Below are 18,959 nucleotides of genomic sequence, written 5' to 3'. Positions count from 1 at the left end.
AGGACTCCTACGGGAGTGCTAGACAGAGCTAGGGAAAGGGATTTAATTCTAGTCCTTTATAGACCTCACCACAGGCCGCAAACGGGATATCGAGGAAATTCTTCAAGTCACATGGTTAAACTGTGAACATTGTCCATGGCATCACCATGGACGGGGAAACGGGTACCATATGTAGGGCTTGGCCCACGATACGCAAGTACGGGCCGCTAAAAACGGGCCAGCCTGCGGGCCGGGCTTAGGAGCCCGTGGGCTTTTTCAAGGTCTAGGCCAGCCAACCCCGATGCATGAGTGGTGCGTATCCGGGTAACAGAACGATACAATCAATACAGGTGGTCCAACAACGAACATGAAACCATGAAGCAATGTGACCGAAGGCCAGTGAACTGAAATTCACAAGGAACTACATCGAACTCCTCTTCGCATTTAGGTGATTTCGTTGGTAAACTCATCGCAATGGTTCAGACTCTCCAATTTGCAAGGCTCCAATTTAAGGTCGATGATTACAACACTATGGATTCCGCGAGCCGAGGCCTTGCGAAGATTGCAAACGACATTGCCGGTAAAGTGAAAAACATTAGAAAAGAAAAAGTAAGAAAAACTGTCGCAGAAGGGAAAAAGCTGTTATTCCAATCAGAATGCCACAATTCCCCACCCTGGCTTCGACAACAGTAGAGTCGTAACGTGGTGTCATACATTATATCACGGACAAGTAAATAACCACCGGAAATGGTCAAGATTATCATGCATTCTTAGACACGAGTACGGTCTATATCAATGTCCTATAGCTTAAGTGAAATATTATACTATTAGTGGTCTGACCAGGTCTAATACATTCCTGGGTTCGGGCTGCAACAGAAAGCCATAGTCTATAGCATCATGTTGACGTGACTAATCCAAAGAACTTTGCTAAATAGAATCGGGCTAGAACCTCAGTCTACAGACTATTTATATGCGTGTTGAATATTGGAAACATCTGAAGGGTTTTGTTCGAATCAAGTCACTGCAGGCAGAATTTACAACAATTGTAGTGAACAGCAACTTGTCAAAAGCGCGTATCCAGAATGGTGGAACGTCTTATACAGAGCAATTATAAATTCGCACGGGATAGCCCCGGGAATTTTGAGCTTGTATACCACCTCCAAAACGGTCAACTTTTGCACCGATATCGTGACAACTCGGCTCCAGGCACCCCATGGTCTCCACCTACTGCAACAATCACCTCCAATGCCATTTCAGCAGGTTCAATTATCCAGAGCAAACCGGGAACTCCTGGAAGCAATGGTGGTCTTGAAGTGATTGTTGTTGAAAAGAATCCAAGCAACCCTGATCGAGGCAATCTTGTTCGCTATTATCGCGCCACTGTGGATTCTTCATGGGCTGGCCCAGAATTAATCACACAAAACGCAACAGGCCCTGGGTCCATTGTCCAAAGCACGTATGGAAACCCAGAAGCGGGGAATTTTGAGGTGGTTGTACAAGAAGGCAAAGATAATCTCGTTCACTATTTTCGCAACAACAGTTCGACTGAACAGCCGTGGAGTGGACCAACTGCAACGATCACCTCTAATGCAAACGGATCAGCCTCCATCATTCAGAGTAAACCTGATACCCCTGGAAGCAATGGCGGCCTTGAGGTGGTTGTCCTTGAGGGTAATGGCAACCTTAATCGCTACTATCGTCCATCGCCAACTGACTTTTGGCATGGGCCTGAGAATATTGTTTCGGATGCAGAGGGTCCGGGCTCCCTTATCCAGAGTACCTACGAGACACCCCCCGGCAACTTTGAGGTGATTTTCCCTCGTGGAAGCAGTCTTATCCACTACTATCGTGATAATATCAGAGAACCAACCCTTCCTTGGAAGCCTAGCAATCCGCCATTTGCTCCTGGTACAACAGCACCCGGCTCACTTATCCAGAGTACATATCAAGTACCTAACAACCCGAGTAATTTTGAGGCAGTAGTCATTGAGGTTAAAGATCTCAACCACTATACGCGCAACAATGGAGTTGCTGCTCAAACGTGGACTAAAGATGAGACGATTACAACAGTTTAGCTGATTCTCCTGCCTTTTGCTATGTAAAAGTTGACCATTGGAGAATTGAAATGTGTTCGAACGGTATGTGCGGAGGTTGAAAGCTTTCTGTCCTTGTATGGAGTTTTTCCCTCTGGGTTTTTAGCTCGGCCGACAGTTAGCGGACTCTCATTATTATTGACCATGTATATCTTGCAAATTTATGGCTCAGTTAAAACTGATCCTATTCTAAGTATATGCGCAAACTGAAGTATTCTAGGCACTTAGCCTGGATGTGATCTAGGACAATTGATTGATCTAAGTAATATGAGTGTATTGATTTTATACCTATATCTAGGATTTTTACTTGAATATGTTGAATAAGTGCTATTTTACGCAGCCATATGTTCATCAAGCAAACAGCTGACAATCTTGTCCAAAGGAGGTGAGAATGTGGTGTTTTTTTTTTGTGTTTTGTTGATGAGCTCAGCTTTCATAACATTACGAGTTGATATTCTACAACTCAATTTAGCTTGTGTAACCATAGGGTTGCAAGCCGAGGCCAAAGGAGCAGGATCATCTCCAATCACTATGGGATTAGCCTCCGTGCCTGGCTCAGGAGAATCGATGAGTATCATCTAATGGAGTTGTTTCGAGACTGTGGTGGATCTAATAGCCGGATTACAACAAAGGTGGTCATATGCACAGGAAGAGAGATCTTACAAGGTAGTGGCAGGATAGGTAATCCTAGCCATATCGATGAAGCTAATGTGACGGACAGAATGATGAAAGAGGTATTTCCGAGCCTTCAGCCTGGATGCAAAGACTACGAGTGTAGGAGAAGATCTATGTCTCGTCTTCGAATGCTCGGACCACGGCTTCAAATATTTGCAGACAGGTTCGACAACAGCAGTCTCGCGTTCATGCAACCTTCCAAAGTTTCTGGAGATTCAGAAAAGCCAATATTCGACTATATGTGAGTGCAAATTATAATTTAGGTCCCGGAAAATAATGTTGATAATGAATTTTAGGATCCTCGCACTAAGTGATGTCGAGTTTAAGCTATTCCTCGACATACTTGAGGAGTCGTAGGGCGGCCTGCTTCATCGATTTAGCACCGCTGCTGAGAAAGTTGTTCGTCATTTAATTTATGAGAACATGGAACATCCTGAGCCTTTTGATTTAGAAATTGTGGATTATAAAGAAATAATGGAGCATCCTAAGGGCTCGCCGGGCCTTCTAAGGAAGCATTTGGTACGTGGTTATATATTCCATAATTTAGGGCTTCAGAAGATAAATAGATACATGTAAGTACCTGCTCCGTCGACGAAATTACACTTATTTTTCTACCTGATACTTGTTAGTTTCTAATAATAGCTCACTGCAGTCCCTTTTTGTTCACAAATGTCCTCTACATCCAAATAAAAACAAAGGAAAAAAGCACACTGTGTAGGAACATACTGGTATGGCGTGCATAACATACTGAATAGCAGATCACTTAGAGTACAGTTCTCCATTCCGATCATGCACATCTATGTTAACTGCTTGCCAATTGCGTCCAGGGGTGAATCAGATCCAGCCGATTTCCATTACAGGGGCCGTTCGCGGACCGTTCGCGGGCGGTCACGTGGAAACCCCCTTTGGCAATTCAAGATGAAGGCGAAGGCGAATGCTCTTTCTTCCTGAATTCTTCTGTCATTTGCTTATACTTTATCTTAATATTTCTACTTCTTTCTTACTACTTCACATTCATTCCGGGATCTCCGCCCTTGAAAAATTGTCTGGTGTCGATCATCTCCTCTCACGCGACTTAGTGTCGTGGCATCACTCGAAGAATTTCTCCCACCTTGGATATCGGTTTATCCTCTTTTTCTCCTTGTGGTTGTGAAATATCATCAACTATAAATTCAAAGCGTCAATTTCAACCCTAATTCGCTCTTTCTGCGGGAGATACCGCCGTCCATCATGAAGATCAACCAGTCGTCCTTCCTTCTCTTCCTTCTTCCCGCCATTTCGGCCGTGCTCGCCGACACAACATACAATGACAACATAGACTCTCGAGTCTCGCGTGAGACTGCTGGCGACAACGCCCGTCTCGTCGACTCGGATATAGTCGCATCCAATGTCGCCAAAGGGGCGCCGGACGTCCCCGTGGACGGCAAGGATGGCAGACCGCACGCTGGTCCGTGGGTGGAAACCAACGCAGACCGGGACCGCAAAGGTGTCAAGGGAAGCGATTATATTGATCCGGTTTCTACCAAATTTGACACCAAGATCCCCTCTTCGGAACACCTGAGCACCGAAGAAGGGAAAATGATCCCGCATTCCAACGGCGGCGTTATGGATGATCCGCATCGGGCGGGTCCAAAAGAGGGGACACGGGGAACAGAGGGTGGTGTGTCTGAAAAAGGAAAGGAGAGCCAATTGGCCTCGGAGAAAGTCCCCGGACAGCCAAAGGAAGCGCCTCCGCTGCCGCATAGTGAGACCAAGAAACTGGGCTCTGACAGCGACGAGACAACAACCGGGAGTGGAAGCCGGTCTGCGGAGGGCCAGGGAGGCCTTGGTATTCTCGGGGTAAGTCTTCCTATATATCGCCCGAGTCCGAGGTCCTTCGTTGAACAAGTGGAATTAATGTGCATCTAGAAACCCGCCGATCTCCCTGAAAAGCCTCACGATATTCCATACCCCAAGCCCCCGGCAGTGGTCAAGGATGATCCTCTGGGCCTTGGGCACGACTCAGTCGCCTCGGGGTCGTCTTCGAGTTCATCCTCGTCCTCGTGGAGCCACGACCACGACCATGACTCTGGTATCCACGATGCCGGCAGCTCACTACACTCCCTTGTATTCTCCTTCACCATGATTCTCGTCTCTGAAATCGGCGACAAGACTTTCCTTGTGGCTGCGCTGATGGCCATGAGACATGACCGCTTGGTGGTGTTCAGCGCCGCATTCAGCGCCTTGATTTTGATGACTGTTCTTTCAGCCGTCCTGGGCCATGCAGTTCCTACTCTTATCCCTAAAACATTCACTAAATTTATGGCTGCCATTCTGTTCTTGATTTTTGGTGTGAAGATGCTCAAGGAAGGTCGTGAAATGTCTCCAGATGAGGGTGTGGGTGAAGAAATGCGAGAGGTCGAGGCGGAGCTCGAAGAGAAGGAGCACGAGCAGATGCGCATGAACCGCCGTCGCTCATCGGTTACTCCTCACAACCTCGAAGCAGGTCGCGCTGGAGGCCGTCCCAAAACCCGCGGCTCCGGAAACCGCTTGCCTTCGCCTCCGGAGAGCTTGTCCTCGTCCTCGTCCCGTGGCTCTTCCCCTCAACCCCGGCAACGGTTGAACGATCTCTTCTCCGGATTGAGCAACCTCTTTTCCCTGCTTCTCAGCCCCGCGTGGGTTCAGACCTTTGTCATGACCTTCCTCGGCGAATGGGGCGACCGCAGCCAAATTGCCACTATCGCCATGGCAGCTGGTCAGGACTACTGGTGGGTAACCATCGGAGCCAGCGCTGGTCACGGAATCTGCACCGCAGCCGCCGTGATCGGTGGACGGGCCATCGCTGGCCGGGTCAGCATGCGTGTTGGTATGTATCCTCTGCTTGCTTTCCTATCTATGACACATGCTAATCTTGACTTTCATAGTGACTCTGGGCGGCGCTGTGGCATTCCTTGTGTTTGGCGTTATCTACTTCATTGAAGCCATCTTTTAAGCGCTGCATATCCGCGGTTGTATGTGTCCACGGGAACTTATCGTTACAGTTTTTGGCGGTTGATTTGTTGTAAAAGTCGAATGAATGCATCTTGTGACATACCTAGGGTTGCTTTAATAATATAATTACGTGTCTGGTCCACGCAATGGCCAGGTTCACAATGTTACCTTTTTTTTCTCCAATAATAATATCTCACAGGAACAAAACTCACTGATCGACATCGGCACTCCGTACTGAGTACATATGTAGGTAGATAGTAACAATTCATCAAGTGCAAATCCCTTTACATGGCTCTGGATACCTTTGTTTTTCTGTTTATCCATCAACATCACGTCGTCTAAGAATTCGTGCCAATTTTGTTCCAAGTGGTAACTGCTTTAGTTCAAACCCGAGTCAACATGGCTTTTTGATCATGTGATCTTGCAAACGCTGGGTGGCATGAAGTTCAGGGTTAAAGGGAAGGGGGTTTCCGAAAGGGTTTAGTTTTTAGGGTCTGGAGTTTAGGGTCTGATGCCTTAGGGATTATCAGGCACAAAACCTACCTAAGGCGGCTTAGCGGATCCCGGTTTATTAGTTTTCCGTTTTTCCGAGAAGCGCAGCCCCGAAAACCCTGACACCTGGCTTCTCCGTCCCTTGAATCCTCCAACTTCCATCAAATTCGCACCCATCTCATCAAGTGGCCATCAGAAACCTTTTGGTTTCATCTGGCTTTCTTCGGATATATCAAAATTTCTTCAAAACGCGAAAGCGAACTCACAACAACAACGCGTGTAGAGGCTTGATGCACGTGTCCTGCCCTACATCGCCCACCGCCTTCCATGGCACGCATCACGGGATCCCGCATGACGCGAAGTCGGAGCCGAGAAGTAAATGCACGGTATATGCCAAATAAGGCATCCTCGGAGCGAAATTGTAGGTAATTTTCTTGTTGTTTTGTTGTCGCCCAGCAGCTCTTGAGTCGTTCGTGTCGCACAGTGGGGTCAGGCACCTACGCATTGGAGAAGTATGCATAGTTGTGTATTCCTCAATGCGCCACTCGCTCGAAACTTACTTCATTTTCTTGTCAATTTGCCTCACTCTTGACCCTGATACCTCCAGCACTGCGGTTTCACAATTGAATGTGTTCTGACTTCATTCAGGGCTGAGTGAGCTGACTGAAGAGCCTTCAACTCCTTCTCCCGGTTTTATTGTTCCCAGAAATGTGATACCAGAGTCGCCTGAAAACCATGAAGGTCATACCAATGTCTCTGGTACAACCCTGGCTCACAACGATGCGGAGCCGGTCGATTCTCAAGTCGCCGATAAAATCGCGACCCATCTGCCGTTCGTTCAGCAACAGGCGACCCTTGTCATGAGTCTCTTGGTTCGCGCAGACTTGAACCCAGACAGCCTTGCAGCCGAGTGCAAAAAGCTCGTCGATTCTAATCACCCCAACCGCAAACGCTTGAGACGATCCGTGGAAGGGCTGACTGATGAACTGGAAGACTCTCCTCTTTCTCGTGATGGCAAATCATTCTTGGATATCTCTCAGGCTCGTCGTTTGCTTTCTTCCACGCAACTGGATGCGTCAATCGCAGATATTTACATGACAAACTGCGCTCTGTTGACCCTCAACATGTTCCTCCCCAGCATCGGCACTGAGTCCCAGTCGGAGGTAATCCAACAGTTGGATTACCAGTTTCCTGCATGTGTCATGAGCAACCTTGCGGACAGTTCTATGTCAAGGAAGGTTGGGGCGAGTAATACTTCCGAGACCACCTTCAATCTTGCATTGGGTATCCGCACCCAGTTCTTTATCATGGAGTTGGAAAGACGCCAACATGAGCATGACTTCAACCCACTCTCCATCTTGAGACAGATATTTGCTATGGACCTCATGTCCAGCGAGGATGATTCGCAGAATATCCCCAGTTCCTTCCGAGGGTTCAACCTACCGGACGTTTTGCAGGACGAGGATGGCCATCTTCCCGAACACCTTCCTGAGAAGTTTCTCGTCGCCATCAGCGATAGGTTCAATGAGCTTCATGAGGAACTTTCTGAGTGGGATTCTGTTGATATCGATGGTTTGAAAAAAGCATACCGGTGGCGATCGTTTGAACGGGACCTTGCACGTTGGATTTACGCTCGTGACAGAGAAATCAAGGATGACATCAGACGATTGTCAGAAAAAGTGTATAGCTCACCCGCAACCCGTCGTCTTACTTCTGTCCCGGCTGGAACTCCCAGTCGGCGTCAAACATCGACGGTGCCTCCAGGTGGTGACATCTCTCGTCCGGAACCCATCCCGACTCAATCCCCTCAGAAAGAACGATCAGTGAACATGGCACCGGATGCAGATAGGACGCCCCAAGCAGAGATGCCATCCCATGTACAACGGGCACCGCAGACAAAACAGGCAGAACAGGCAGAACGGGCGGACAAAATACCTGAAACTAACCCTTATCGGTCAGGCACAACTCAAAATGTTCCTGAACCAAGTGTCTCCGACCGAGCCGCACAGCTGGTAGCAAAAGATCCGGGTCGGCGCAAGTCCAAAAGGTATGTTCACTCTGCAATTCCCCCCCCTTCTCTCTGTGGCTGCTAACTTGCATCCATAGCAACTACCGAGACCCGGCTTCATTCGCGGCACTCATGAGGCGCCAGGCTACTAGTCATCAACAACCTGTCTCGAACGTCGAATCGCGAGCGCAAAATATTTCAAGGAACACAAGCATTGTGGCCCAACCGATTAATACTGGCCCTTCGGCTAGTCGCGGAGCCGCCGAGTCCTTTGAAATTCAACAATCCCCTGAGCTGAGATACACAGACATCGGGGATGACTCTACATACGTAAACAATGACGAGGAATTGGATCTCGGCCAGGGCCCAGAACCTGATGTTATGACATCGACCAGTCCCCCCAAGTCCGCTAGAATTAGTCGAGTCAGCCACAATCCCAACCCTCGGTTCTTTGATTCGCCCAGAGATGAAAACACACAGCGATCGGTTCCGGTCGCTCGGCGCTTCCTCGATAAGCAGAGTAACGCCGCAGTTGTGTCTCCAATCAGCCAATATGATACTCAAAGTGCAACTGTGCTGGGGAAGCGAAATCGCAATGCCGATGTCCTGGATGATGACTCAAGTGACGGGTCAGACATTGGATTCGAGGAGAACAATCAGAACATCGATCCCAGACGTAGGGTCGAAAAGCCTCAGCAAAATTTCCCTGCCGCGAAGCGACAGCGCCCCGAGGACAATGCGCTGTCTGCCGGAGAACAGTTGCAATCGCATATCAATAAATCTTTCCACCACAACCAGTTTCACCCAACGCAAGGCTCTCAAAGAGCCCAGATATCCGATAATGACGATGTCACTGATGAAGAAACCACCGCTGAACAGCTCGAACCACCCTCTAGCGCCCAGAGTCGCTGGGAAGCCTCCAACTCCCAGGCTGCAATGCTACATCGCAGAGCCCCGAAGACCAGCCACAGGTGGACAGAGGAGGAAGATGAACGTCTGATCTACCTCATGGGAACTTATGGCACTGCCTTTGCCGCCATAAAGAAGCAGGACAACGCTTGTCCGCCCTCTGAAGGTGGTCCCATGCTTGAGCGTCGTTCTCAGGTTAATTGTAAAGATCGTGCTCGCAATTTGAAGAGGAAATATCTCAGGTAAGTCATAATACCCTTTCGTCCTTTGTCTGTAGCAAGCAGTTCTTACGCGTTGTTTTACAGAGAGGGCCGACCACTTCCACCGGGCTTGGAGAAGGCATCAGGTTGATTTGACGCATTGATTATCTACAGACAGTGGCGGTTTGCTCTTGCGTTTCTAGCGTTCGTCGAGATACCCAAAGAGCACATGAGATGGCGTTTTGGACATTCATTTCTTGGTTTCTGCTTTCGTTGTTTTTTTTTCGTGTATGATTTTTTTTTTGCCTTGTACAGTGCTCTTCTACGAAGAAACTACGAAGAAACTTTGTTGATGGTCGGACGATTCCTTTGCTCTAGTTTCTTTTTTTCGATTTCAAATACTGTCAGGATTAATGAATTGTTGTTTTACACATTCATCGCCGCCAGAAAGCACTTCTTGATATCTGTTGTCCAGTTGCCACACTAGCCACACTAATTCAAAAGATGTGCAATGGATTGAAAAAACAAGAATTTGCGGACTACTTGAAACTACTGGTTTTTAACATCGTCTACGGTATTCCTCTTTTCTATCATTTTTAACAGCCTGTCTCAACGTTCTCCAAGATTCCCTCAAAGCTTTTTTTCGTTTAGAGAATGACCACAAAGAAAATAAGGGAACAGAAAGGAGCCACGGGTAGTGTCTTGCATGGAGATAGTGAGACGAAATCTAAGGTAAAGTCGAACTTGGAATGAAAGGACTGACTGAGACAAGATACAAGGCAAAATACGAGGGATCGATCGCTTTGTATAGAATGTATGAGGAATAAACACGACGCTAATAGAGACCATGTCAGATTGCCTGCCTCGGCTGCGCAATGTCCTACCAAGTGCTTTGTTCAAAAGCTTTCGCGTCTTTGATATATGAGACTTCATAGTGACTCAGCCTCAAAGAAATAAAGATACCACACAGAATATTCTAACAAGATGCTAGATCTACGGATACCTCCTACACGGTACATACCGAATGAAGAAATGACTTCTAGTATAAAAACAGATGTATTTCTTGACATTAGCTCCCCAGATCAATTCCACAGCACCAACGACCGGTTAGTTCCATTAAACCAGACTTCAAGGACATTGTTTACTTCGTTACTGGGTTCCTACTCTCGAAATGGGCAACAGCAAGGGCAAAAACAAGGGCAAGGGTAGAGGTAAGAAAAGAAGTCACAGTCCGAAGGAGAACAAGGTCGCAACAAAGGTTCAGAGCATGTCTGAGGTCAAGGTCGACGACAAGCATCACTGTCTTAAGAAGCGACCTACTCATGTTCGGACTCCGCGATGCATTCGTTTAGGCCATGTGGTCCAATGTCCGATTCACACTGACAGCTACCCGCGACGATTGAGTGAGTGTGTGCCGTGTAATAGTGCTGACAGACGACTAGTGCAACAAGAGCGCAAGGACAAAGGGAAGTAGAGCAATGGCTGAGCCCATCTTTTTGGTCTCTCGGGTTAGGTGGTGCAAATCAACTCTTCTTAGTATTGCTATTGTATGTTATGTTGGAATATACATACTACCAACTGCATAGTTAGTACTAGTAGTAACTAGTAGCAGTAGAGAGGTAATTTAATACGTATTCCAAAATTTCTACAATATTGTACATGTACTACTAATAGGCGGGGACGAGTTATCCCCGTCTCTACACATACCCACCGACCCCATTTGGGTGGTAAAACTACATACAACAGTACAAGTGGCTAGAAATTGCTCCGGGGGACAATTTTTGTATGGGGCTGGTACGTGCACGACAAAAACACCATACAAAGTGGGCCACTTTTTCGAAAGGCTGAGTGACATTCCGGGGACTTCGTCGTTTGAGAAATCGTAAAGTCATGTGATGGACCCTTCGGGCGTGGCTTCAGAGGAAACAGCCCCCCAATGGCCCCCAACACCCCCCGGGCAGCCCCCGGCCTGGGTACACCGTTGATTTGGTCAATACGTACACGTATTTACTTTCGAAATACCCCGCAATATGTATCACCCCTCTTTCCTTTTCTTCTTTTCTTCGTCTCATTCTAATTCTACACCTTGGACAAATAGCGAACCCATTTTGTGTGCTCTCGTAAAAAAGCACCTGATGTGGAAGAATACACCGACGCATCTTGCCTTCCAAGCACACGATCGACATGTCGTGACCTGTTTACAATTCGACGATGACAAGATTTTAGCCGGTAGCGACAACGCCAAAATCAATGTATATGACACCAAAACAGGAGCGCTTCGAGCAACACTGGAAGGCCCCGGAGGTGGTATATGGGGGCTTGAATACCATGGCAATACTCTGGTCTCCGGGTCGACAGATTGCACCATCCGAGTATGGGACATTGCGAAAGCCGAGTGCACCCATGTGTTCCATGGCCACACATCCACAGTACGGAACGTACAGATATTGCACCCAGTTCAAATTGGCCAGCATCCAGACGGTACGCCAGTGATGATGCCCGAACAACCTCTAATTATTTCGGGATCTCGTGATTCGACACTGCGGGTTTGGAAACTTCCTCAAGCTGGCGACCCGAAGTATTTCCCTGCTCAAACTGACGAGGAATGTCCATATCTCATGCGTGTATTGACCGGTCACCAACACTCCGTGCGAGCCATTGCAGCCTACGGGGATACCTTGGTCAGCGGTAGCTACGATAATATGGTACGAGTTTGGAAAATATCCACCGGAGAATCACTACACAGGCTAGAAGGCCATACAATGAAGGTTTATAGCGTATGTTTGGATCATGAGAGGAACCGCTGTATGAGTGGATCAATGGACCACACGGTCAAGATCTGGTCTCTTGATACAGGTGCGTTGTTATATAATCTTGAAGGCCACTCATCGTTAGTGGGCCTACTTGATTTGAAAGAAGATCTGCTCGTGTCGGCAGCTGCAGACTCTACCCTTAGAGTCTGGAATCCTGCGAATGGCCATTGTCAGAGCACTCTGAGTGGTCATACTGGAGCGATCACGAGCTTCCAGCACGATGGTCAAAAGATAATTTCTGGTTCCGATAGGGACGTGAAGATGTGGGATATACAGACTGGTGTGTTTGAACGGGACCTCCTCACCGATCTCAACGGTGTCTGGCAAGTCCGTTTCGATGGGCAGCGTTGCGTTGCAGCCGTTCAACGTGGAGTTCAGACCTATATCGAGGTTAGTATGCGTCTAAACTGATATGCCGTCTATAACTTGCTGATTCATGAAGATTCTCGACTTCGGCGCATCCGCCGACACCATACCATCTGGCCGGTTGGGGAAGCGGGTTGTAGTTAATGAGCTAGGTGATGAGATCGAAGGCCCGAAGGGACATGTTGATCTGAATGACTAAAGTTACTAGGGCTAGGCAGTTAACTAGACAACCACCAAAAACAGGGTGATGGACACTCCGCCTTCCTTATAAGCGTAATGTTATAGAGCAACCGTGAGGATGAGATCCCGAACAATATGGGCACCGGGGTGGACGGGCCGCTTGAGGGCGATTAGAATACAGTTGACTAGGGACCAGATTCCTGGGATGCCGATCTATGGTTCTTGGTTAGGCTGTTATCTCTAGGAATGCTAATGAAATTTGAATGTCCGGGTCCACGAACGATAATATAGTATATCGAGCCCATGTTGTGCCGTAAAGCTCCAAAGAGTGACATTGTAATAACAGCCAGAGTCACAGCAAAGGCACGTAGGCCTGGCCAAGGCTTGCTGGTTTCAGAGTCTAATGCGTTGGTCATGTTGGTGGTTTAATGAGGGAGGTCACGATATGAGATGTAACCTAAAAAAAAAAGTTGAAGAAGTGATATCTTTCATATTGTAATGAGGATGGAACCAGTCTATTTGAAGTAGATAGAAAGAGCCGTCTATAATTCAACAAATGGCGGTGCAGCTTGCCTTGGTTAAGATCACCCCTGGGCGCAGCCTTGCGGGTCGCATCGACAAGTTCATCGAGGAGCACTTTATTCCTCCATGGGATCGAGAGTTGGAGCAATATAATGTCGACGCACATTTTTCATCACTGTCGAATAAGTGATTGCTGTAGTTTTCTAGTTAAAGATGGAAGGCCACTTTTTCTTTTTCCATTTTAGGAAATGTTTCGGGAATCCAGAGGCGGGAAGTTTTGGCCCCATCGACGCCTTGCGATCGGCGATGATCCATCCAGTCTTACATGATCGGGTCTCCCTGTTGGACCCTGAGGGAGTCGGGAGGCGCCAACGCAGTTGCCTAAGATCTGGTTACTGTGATATGACAGTATTTCACGTGAAAATAATATTTACGTATCGCATTCACTTCACTCGAACGACATCATCGCGTAAATCATTCTTCAGCTAGAGAACTCACACACTATACATCAACTCAGGCGTAGAATTCCCACATATCCTTAGCAACTTGACAAACAGAAACATGTATATTCAGCACAAAGCGCGAGGGAGGATAATATAGCAAATCTATGGTGCAGAATTGAATGTTAGCCAATATGAATAGAAGGGGCCCAAAACGAATATCCTAACCCACATTTGGGGGCCATAATTCGAACGATTTTCTGCCGATCTTCGGGAGGTTGCTTGGTATTCCATCTAATCGTAAACTGTTAGGTCTTCTTCCCCTGATAGAGGGATGTACGTACTCGATTTTGTATAAGAGGTTCGGTGTCACTGCTGCCCGGTTGAACGGACACCAGGCTTTCTTTTGAGGGGGTTTTTGACAGCATTATCTGATGATGAGTTGAAAGTCCTATCCCTTTGAAATTATATTCCTGAATCTTGAAGCTAAATAAGAATTTGAACTGGCTAGTGGGTTTGTGGAAGATACAACAGGGATCTGATTCTAATGGTCTCTGCCTAGGAGATATAAAAGCCAAGCCACGATTAAGCACTAGCCTCTTGGCATTGCATCATCTCTGTATAGCCTCTTGGCCCCCACTTTGGGTCACTTGTGGCTATGTTATGCGCACAGTAGGACACGATGATCTTTTCCGGGGTAGTTTGAAGTAGTTTGAACACTTGCATTTCTCTTTTTTCTTTTCTCTTCTTCTTTTTTGCATCTTCTCTTCTACCGTTAATTCTCTAAAAATGGGAAATCCAAACCTTGACCACAGTAGCAAGAGCGCTGAGGCAGTATCGAATACCGAGGTAGTATCCAACCCTCCACCATATTCTACTATAACCGAGCCCATCGATGAGCCTCCGACCTACCGACAACCAAACGTATCACACAGAGTGTCCCGCGATGGGTTTCCTATTCCTAAATCTGAGGACACGGTGGCTATTGATGAATGTATCACCCACCTGAAGTTCCTATCCACGACCGCCAAACTTCGCAACTTCATTGGAGGAACAGACAAGCTATTCGGAATCCACGATAGTGAGGTCAGGAACTTTTCAGACCCCCGCAAGCAAGCCCAGGCAGCTGCCCGAATTCAAGAAAAGAGATGGGCGGTTTATGTGGCCAAAGCTGTGGAACGATTTACTGTTTGGTGGCAGACTTGTCTGCCGAGTCTCAATACCAGTCGCATCTCAACACTTAATGGTTTATCTGAAGCCAAAATAGCATGGTCTGCTAATATGATGCCACCACTTGGTGAGTTGTTCTGAATCTTGGAGCTGTGTTGACTTTTTTCTAACTCGTCATCTAGATGTTATCATGGTCTGGCATGCATTTATGCTTAACCCGCGTGCCTTTCTCGAGGATTGTTTGCGTCAATCTAAAATGAGCGTCTGGGCCACCGGTTTGCCATGGGATGTAATAAATACATCCATCGACGACGAGACGCTTGTCTTCTACCCGGGCAGTGAAGCGAGGAGAAACTTCGAGACACGAACTGGTCATTCCTGGGAAAATATCCACGACAGTCCCACAAAATTTTTGCTTTGCTTCGGTTGTAGGCAGGAAATCATTACTCCCTGGACGGAAGGATCACTTGGATGCGATACAGATGTCGCTTTCGCACACTGCACTGGATATGCGGACAAATCTTTACGGGTTTCATGTCCAGCATGCAAATTCAGTATCACACACGATTCTCTTCGCGTGCAAAAGTTCCGCAGTGATGTGCAGAAGTTGTTGAAAGATGATTTGCCTATGCCGGGCACACTTTTGTCGCAGAATGGCACTCCCGCTGACGATGAAAATGGCGATAACGTGTCCTTCCCAAACCGGCTTATAAAGGAAGGCATGAGAAGCGAGCTCCTGCAGCTTACAGACCTCACTGAAAATGAAAGCACCACGATTGAAACCATTCGGGACCACATCGAGGGATTCTTGAAGAGTCGTTCATTAATGCGTCGCGTGAACAAGACAATACTGGCTTCCGGGAATTCGAGTATGCCAGAGAGGATATCTCTTCGTAATATGCTCTCCAGATATTGGGACAACTCATCCCCCTTCGCCATCGACTTAATCGGGGCAGTCATACGGCAAGGGACGTTTGTGGACAAGATGGACAATATCGGATGGATACGTTCGCCAAACGTGAGATCGACCATGGGTCACTTCATCAGCAAGTACGACGTTTTCTTCCAAATAATGGCCAAGAATAAAGGCCATGCTGTTGTCCCCACTCTCGATGTCGATCTGATCTGGCACACGCACCAGCTTTCTCCTCTTCGCTATTACACCTTCTCTACCGCGCAGATAGAGGGGATATTCATTAACCACGACGACAAAATAGACGAGATAAAGCTCAATGATGCCTTCGCATGGACCTCAAGACAATACCAAAAACTCACTGGCGGCAAGATATACAGCGAATGCATCTGCTGGTACTGCGAGGCGGTGCGTGAGTCCAACAATCAAGGACTTGGAAGGTTGATATCGCCGTCCGCCCTGCATGCCAAGACCAACGCTGCTCTTCTTCACAACAGTGCCGATAATACCACCAACGGGGATAAAAGCATAGGGCCGCATATCTCGTCCCATAATTCAGTTCGCATCCTGGCCCAGGCTGATCCAAAGGCAATGCAGACCAAGACCGCCCAGCTTGAATCGTGCTGGAAGAAAGCCCAGCGACGGTCACACAACCGTAGTGGCAGCAGAGGCGGTGGTATTGCCCATGAAGACCCGTCAAGGAAGGATATATACGGGCCCTACGCGCGCGATCCGGAAATTCATCGTGAAATATATCCCTGCAATCCAGCCTGTGTGAATATCACCGCGGGCGTGGCGGGTAACTGCATCAGCGGAACACAGGGCGTCGGCCTTGCGCAAGGTGCGTGTGTGAGTGGTACCATGGCCGCCCAGACAAGATCGAAGGGTAAAAGCTTCTGTTCTGGTATAGCAGGTTGTGGTATGAGTCTCTAGCCGGTCAGTTGAATGTATAGGTGATGGAGTACCGCCCAGTGTCCTCCAGACCAGTAGAAAAACCAGTGGGCAATGTATAGATGAGTGTTGAAGGCAAGAATAACATAGTTAATACAGCCAATGTCGTGGGTAAACTCGAGTAACAGGGGAAGTGCGTACGATACGAGGAACGTAGCCTCGGCCAAGCCCTCGGAAAGTCGCGAACAGGGGGAACATAGGAAAGGAAATCATGACCGAACTAATATCCTTGCTCTGTTTTCCTTCGGTCTCTACCTACGCTCATAAAGTTTATCATGAATTCATGTGCGATCCCACGCAGGACAGCATCAATATTGCCTCGGCACTTTTCAAGATCGTCGAAAAGTGTCTTTTGAGTTCGCTAGCGCATATCAAGCGCCATTATCGATGTATCTTAAAAATGCCATTGGCAAAATCTTAAATTCTCCAAAAAGGATATCGAAGTCCATCCGGTAGTAAATAGTGAATGCTAATATAGTTTGTTCGCAAACCCAAAATATAAAAAAACGAGTGTAGATGCCCATCCCAAGACCGGCAGTAAATGCATCCCAAATCCGACCAGCAGATCCAGCACAAGAAACAAAAAACAGGAACAGGATATTATCCCTGATATCACGAACGCCCTGTTGACGAACCAGCGAGGGGTATAACTGTACATGCAATGTAGAGTTCATGGAATCAAAATGACAGTATATATGCAGTTTCAATCGCAAGACATGAAGGTTACGGAGCTTCACAGAAGCAAGCCCATACCCGCGATAACAGCGCCGAGCACCGATGATCCCGCACGGACTGTTCCAGCAGCGTTATTCGTGGGCGTGGGCGAGGCAGTCGCGATAGGGCCGGAGCCAGCAGCAGACTTGGATACAACGTTTCCACTCTTCGAGTTCACAGTTGATACCGCGGTCACGATGCCGGATTTTGTGCTAGCTGTCGAAGCCGCGACAATTATTCCGCCAGCTGCGGTGGCGGCAGTGGGTGCAATAGTAGTGGAGGCGTTTTCAGATGCAGAGGCTTGTAGGTTCTCAGTCGCCTGGATGACGGTGAAGGTATCCTTGCCGCCGCCTATATAAGAAATATGCTGTCAGTCATGATCTCGCCGCTGTGGTATATATAACATTGTGGGTAACTCACAGCTTCCTGCAGCCCATCCAGCGCAAGGCACGTCGCATTTATCGTCGGCGATCTTGGCGGAGTCCGAGGGTATTTTGTTGCCGCAGTAGCACATGTTGCCACGGCTTAGAGCAGCGACCTTGAAATTTTTGTCTGCACATTGGGCCTGGCAATGGCCTGGTGATTGAAAGGAAAAAGGACCCTGGTTCTTGAATGATTCGACTTCGGAGTAGCAGCCCATACTAGCGGTGGCGCTAAGAGAGTATACGGGAAGAGCTAGGGCAAGAGCCGAGAAAATGTAGTTGGTATGCATGATTGGTGGGCGAAGTATTCGATCAACGAATTAAAGAGTGAAAATTTGTTTGATAAGAGAGAGTTGATTTGAGAAGTCAAGGAAAGAATAAGTAAAGAGGGAGTTGTTTGACAGGCGGAGGTGACAGGAGAAAAAAAGGGTCCCATCAAGCTTCTTTAAAGTGGCCGTTTGTTTGGTGTTCAGGAACACCCGTCGGGTTCCAGTTTTTCGAGTGTTTTTCTGTGGAGTAAGGCTTGGATGACATCGTTGTCCAATTGATCCACCGAAAGTAGCAACTGATCATCCTGAAACACTAGGCGACATGCTCTATTGAACTCGCACTGGGGCTTCGTCGTCCTCATTGGCTTGCGACCTGGCGATCTCCAGATCAGCATCCCCGGGTGTGGCGACTTGTTTCCCCTTTGAGAGGCCAATGACGGAGGATGGATCCTCAAGAGTCAAATGGTATGAACTTGAGGAACAGTTCGGGCGTTTTCCAGTTTTCCGCTAGCCTTGATTGAGTATAGGGCGGTTTTAGGGTATCGCATTTGTGAGGAATCCGACATTGCTGGTCATTGCTGGTCATTGCTGGTCATTGCCGGTCATTGCCGGCGACCCCTTGTTCCTCCTTTTTTGGTATTCTGAATTATTTCATTACATTCTGGGTTATTCTATCCGTACGGAGTAGATATGTAGGTCGTCTACACATTATCCAAGTATCAAGATACATATTGTTATTAGTTGTATGGACATGGCCTAATTGGGAAACTACATGTTGACATCAAAATTGAGTATAGTTAAATCGATTTTGCATCCATGGTTGAGCCGAAGCTTCCGTATTGTCGGATGCCTTGTTTATCAGGTTTCACACCG

At 47.7% G+C, this 18,959-nt stretch overlaps 8 protein-coding genes across 8 annotated transcripts; 6 read left to right on the top strand and 2 right to left on the bottom strand.

Annotated features, from left to right (window-relative positions):
* Positions 1 to 1,061: 1,061 nt before the first annotated feature.
* Positions 1,062 to 2,054, top strand: N7471_008606 (uncharacterized protein; the record flags this gene model as incomplete). Its single annotated transcript, XM_057281325.1, has 1 exon — positions 1,062 to 2,054. One exon carries the CDS (start codon positions 1,062 to 1,064, stop codon positions 2,052 to 2,054), a length of 993 nt encoding a protein of 330 aa, XP_057135585.1.
* Positions 2,055 to 3,977: 1,923 nt separating this feature from the next.
* Positions 3,978 to 5,718, top strand: N7471_008605 (TMEM165/GDT1 family protein; the record flags this gene model as incomplete). Its single annotated transcript, XM_057281324.1, has 3 exons — positions 3,978 to 4,586; positions 4,656 to 5,592; positions 5,651 to 5,718. 3 exons carry the CDS (start codon positions 3,978 to 3,980, stop codon positions 5,716 to 5,718), a joined length of 1,614 nt encoding a protein of 537 aa, XP_057135584.1.
* Positions 5,719 to 6,375: 657 nt separating this feature from the next.
* On the top strand, positions 6,376 to 9,590 carry N7471_008604 (uncharacterized protein). The gene is made up of 4 exons (XM_057281323.1): positions 6,376 to 6,630; positions 6,858 to 8,256; positions 8,316 to 9,368; positions 9,432 to 9,590. The coding sequence occupies exons 1-4, from the start codon at positions 6,537 to 6,539 to the stop codon at positions 9,475 to 9,477; spliced, it is 2,592 nt and encodes an 863-aa protein (XP_057135583.1). The 5' UTR covers positions 6,376 to 6,536; the 3' UTR covers positions 9,478 to 9,590.
* Positions 9,591 to 10,497: 907 nt separating this feature from the next.
* On the top strand, positions 10,498 to 10,800 carry N7471_008603 (uncharacterized protein; the record flags this gene model as incomplete). Its single annotated transcript, XM_057281322.1, has 1 exon — positions 10,498 to 10,800. The coding sequence occupies one exon, from the start codon at positions 10,498 to 10,500 to the stop codon at positions 10,798 to 10,800; it is 303 nt and encodes a 100-aa protein (XP_057135582.1).
* A 556-nt stretch (positions 10,801 to 11,356) lies between these two features.
* Positions 11,357 to 12,704, top strand: N7471_008602 (WD40 repeat domain-containing protein; the record flags this gene model as incomplete). The annotated part of the gene is made up of 2 exons (XM_057281321.1): positions 11,357 to 12,529; positions 12,582 to 12,704. The coding sequence occupies 2 exons, from the start codon at positions 11,357 to 11,359 to the stop codon at positions 12,702 to 12,704; spliced, it is 1,296 nt and encodes a 431-aa protein (XP_057135581.1).
* An 80-nt stretch (positions 12,705 to 12,784) lies between these two features.
* Positions 12,785 to 13,101, bottom strand: N7471_008601 (uncharacterized protein; the record flags this gene model as incomplete). Its single annotated transcript, XM_057281320.1, has 2 exons — positions 12,785 to 12,898; positions 12,967 to 13,101. The coding sequence occupies 2 exons, from the start codon at positions 13,099 to 13,101 to the stop codon at positions 12,785 to 12,787; spliced, it is 249 nt and encodes an 82-aa protein (XP_057135580.1).
* A 1,335-nt stretch (positions 13,102 to 14,436) lies between these two features.
* N7471_008600 (uncharacterized protein) lies at positions 14,437 to 16,663 on the top strand (the record flags this gene model as incomplete). The annotated part of the gene is made up of 2 exons (XM_057281319.1): positions 14,437 to 14,944; positions 15,000 to 16,663. 2 exons carry the CDS (start codon positions 14,437 to 14,439, stop codon positions 16,661 to 16,663), a joined length of 2,172 nt encoding a protein of 723 aa, XP_057135579.1.
* Positions 16,664 to 17,414: 751 nt separating this feature from the next.
* Positions 17,415 to 18,107, bottom strand: N7471_008599 (WSC domain-containing protein; the record flags this gene model as incomplete). The annotated part of the gene is made up of 2 exons (XM_057281318.1): positions 17,415 to 17,746; positions 17,816 to 18,107. The coding sequence occupies 2 exons, from the start codon at positions 18,105 to 18,107 to the stop codon at positions 17,415 to 17,417; spliced, it is 624 nt and encodes a 207-aa protein (XP_057135578.1).
* Between the last annotated feature and the right edge of the window lie 852 nt (positions 18,108 to 18,959).

Source organism: Penicillium samsonianum, assembly GCF_028829775.1.
Source record: "Penicillium samsonianum strain IBT 33392 chromosome Unknown utg000004l_segment0_segment0, whole genome shotgun sequence".
In the NCBI taxonomy this organism is placed as follows: domain Eukaryota; kingdom Fungi; phylum Ascomycota; class Eurotiomycetes; order Eurotiales; family Aspergillaceae; genus Penicillium; species Penicillium samsonianum.
This window is presented reverse-complemented; position numbering and strand designations above follow the sequence as displayed.

Bases quoted from the DNA above. Each gene is read 5' to 3' on its own strand.
- N7471_008604 (XM_057281323.1), top strand. From the start codon at position 6,537: ATGGCACGCATCACGGGATCCCGCATGACGCGAAGTCGGAGCCGAGAA. The intron at 8,257-8,315 runs GTATGTTCACTC...TTGCATCCATAG, and splicing joins GGTCGGCGCAAGTCCAAAAG to CAACTACCGAGACCCGGCTT. The intron at 9,369-9,431 runs GTAAGTCATAAT...GTTGTTTTACAG, and splicing joins TTGAAGAGGAAATATCTCAG to AGAGGGCCGACCACTTCCAC.